This window comes from Littorina saxatilis, unplaced genomic scaffold, assembly GCF_037325665.1.
Source record: "Littorina saxatilis isolate snail1 unplaced genomic scaffold, US_GU_Lsax_2.0 scaffold_367, whole genome shotgun sequence".
Classification (NCBI taxonomy): domain Eukaryota; kingdom Metazoa; phylum Mollusca; class Gastropoda; order Littorinimorpha; family Littorinidae; genus Littorina; species Littorina saxatilis.
In genome coordinates this window covers 77,701-80,519 of record NW_027126041.1, presented here as the reverse complement: position 1 = coordinate 80,519, position 2,819 = coordinate 77,701, and the positions used below count along the sequence as shown (strand labels likewise).

The following is a 2,819-nucleotide window of genomic DNA, read 5'->3' as shown; positions in this document are numbered from 1 at the left end:
CACACAGAGAAACAGACACACAATTAGACATACACACAAACACACACGCACGCACACACACACACACACACACACACACACACACACACACACACACACACACACACACACACACCTCGTGGACTCTGACTGCAACTCCTACTTTCACTTTTTGACAGAACCGAAAGTTCGCCGGGATAACTCTTGCGACGAAAGACAGTACTTACGGTTCTTGATTGACACACTTTTCACAACACCGCTGATTCATTTCCGCGTTCACAACTCCCATCAGAAAAGATTCCTGCCTTCAATGCTGTGTTCTGTAGACAGCCACAGAAACAGGTATGTGTCGAGAAGCGTGTTACACTACGCTGTGAATACTGTAGAAACTGGTTGTTCGCTGTAGGGTTCCTATCTGCTGTTAGGTGTGTGTGTGTGTGTGTGTGTGTGTTTTCGATCTACTGTCATCCATTGTGTGTCGCTGTTGTCAATGGTGTACAGCGAAGTGGAACTGAAAGTAGGTCATACCTTGACAACGTTATCCTTCTCGTACATAGAACAGCTGCCTCAAAGTTGTTGGCTGACTAGGAATAAAGAGAGACCGATACCTTAGTTCTTTGTATCTGTGTGTATTTGATTTGGATTATTCCGTTACAGGGTGCCACGTTTCTACTTTCTGTTTTGGGTCACACTCTAGTGCAGTGGATGTGTGTGTGTTATATTTGATACCACAGGCACACGGTCTGTTTTTCGTTCGACCAGCTACACATTGGGTGTTCCGGGGTTTAGGATATTGGCGAATCTCAATCAGTAAAATACCGGAAATTACCGGTAAACGCGATCCGTGTTAAATTCACTTTTTGGAAGGTGTATCAGGGGAAGTTTCTTGGCTCAGATTGCACCAAATTGCTCCATTTTCCTTGGTTTTTTTTCTCAACATTGTCCGGGGAGACATGCCCCCGTGACCCCCTAGGAGGTTTGAATCGCTTCGCGTCGTCGAATTATCCATAACAAAAATTTGGAAACCCCCAATGAGGATGTGATCCGCCCTTGCAACTAGTAGGTTAGGAGCTCACACGGATAACAATTGGTTCTCCTTCACTCCTTATTCAAGGGGGAGGGGGGGGGGTGGTATGAACATTGAGTTGATGCGTCCGCTCACTCCCCCGCCCCCCCCCCCCCTATCCATCTCTCCATTGTATCTTGTGTTGTCAATTAAAAGAAACCATTATATTGCTGTGTAAAACGTACAGCCTGGGGCAGTGTACACGATGAAGATAAAGTAATTACGGGTTCTAACTGCGTTGTTTTAAGACGTCGGTCACAGTGCAAAGTAATCACGTGTTCTAACCGCGTTGTTTCAAGACGTTGGTCACAGTGTAAAGTAATCACGTGTTCTAACCGCGTTGTTTCAAGACGTTTGTCCCATTGTAAAGTACTCACGTGTTCTAACCGCGTTGTTTTAAGACGTTGGTCACAGTGTAAAGTATTCACGGGTTCTAACCGCGTTGTTTCAAGACGTTTGTCCCATTGTAAAGTACTCACGTGTTCTGACCGCGTTGTTTTAAGACGTCGGTCACAGTGTAAAGTAATCACGTGTTCTAACCGCATTGTTTCAAGACGTTGGTCACAGTGTAAAGTAATCACGTGTTCTAACCGCGTTGTTTCAAGACGTTGGTCACAGTGCAAAGTAATCACGTGTTCTAACCGCGTTGTTTCAAGACGTCGGTCACAGTGTAAAGTATTCACGGGTTCTAACCGCGTTGTTTCAAGACGTTGGTCACAGTATGACATCATTCGCACACTGCTACAGGAATGGAGTGTTTTGATGAGACAGTGTCTACTGATTTTCAGCAAATTTCATTAATCTGTACATTATGTGTGTGTGTGTGTGTGTGTGTGTGTGTGTGTGTGTGTGTGTGTGTGTGTGTGTGTGTGTGTGTGTGTGTGTGTGTGTGTGTGTGTGTGTGTGTGTGATTACAGAAGTCATCATGGCCGCCGCTTCAACCACCAGTAGCAGTGACCTGCCAGAATGCCCTGTCTGCCATGACGGCTATAAAGAGCCAAAGATACTGCCGTGTACACACCTAGCCTGCAAAAAGTGCGTCGTGTCGTGGCTGCAGAAGGCAGGGGTCAATGGAGGCTGTCCGCTGTGCAGGGCCCCCATCCTGCCCTCCACCAGCCGAGGTCAGCGTGACCTTGACATCCTGGTCAATGACCTTCCCACTGACCTGGCCACCATGGCTCTAGTGGACAGTCACAAAGTGCTCAGCGGTCAGCATGTCTGTATGCTGTGTAATAACAACTCTGCTGTCACGTCATTCTGCTTGCAGTGTGACGTCAAAATCTGCAAGGCTTGCATCAATGTTCACAATAACATACCCTTAACCAGGAAACACGTCATTGAAGACTTAAACAAACTCAGCCCGCAGCGATTGGCTGAGATAAACCGCGCAACTTGTAACGTGCACGATGATAGGCCGGCTGAGGTGTATTGCTCCACCCACCAGGAGCTCATTTGCATGTTGTGTGCGACAACCAATCACCGCAGCTGTGCTGATGTGAAGGCCATCCCAGTCGTGGCGACAGAGAAGAGAAGAGAACTGGAACAACAGGCACAGAGACTGAGGGACAGAGCGACAGCATTGGCAACGGAGGTTGGGGAAATTCTTTCATGTTAATGCTCTTAAAAAGTTGTTTGCATCCTTTATTCGGATTGAATCTGAAATGAAGCTGAGGAAATTGTTGCTTATGTGCTTCATTTGTTGAATCGTACCTTGTTAGCAGACTGACATCTATTGTGATTGAATTTACAAGACGTTTGGGGTCTCATTGCATGA

The 2,819-nt window shown here is 46.6% G+C and overlaps 1 protein-coding gene across 1 annotated transcript in view; it reads left to right on the top strand.

Annotated features, from left to right (window-relative positions):
• The first annotated feature begins 173 nt into the window (after positions 1 to 173).
• The window catches only part of LOC138954489 (transcription intermediary factor 1-beta-like), a 6,847-nt gene continuing 4,201 nt past the window's right edge, over positions 174 to 2,819 (top strand). Inside the window, exons 1-2 of the mRNA XM_070326321.1 lie at positions 174 to 321; positions 1,963 to 2,636. Coding sequence (XP_070182422.1) covers positions 1,971 to 2,636 — 666 coding nt within the window. The 5' untranslated portion in view covers positions 174 to 321; positions 1,963 to 1,970. The remainder of the gene's footprint in view (positions 322 to 1,962; positions 2,637 to 2,819) is intronic.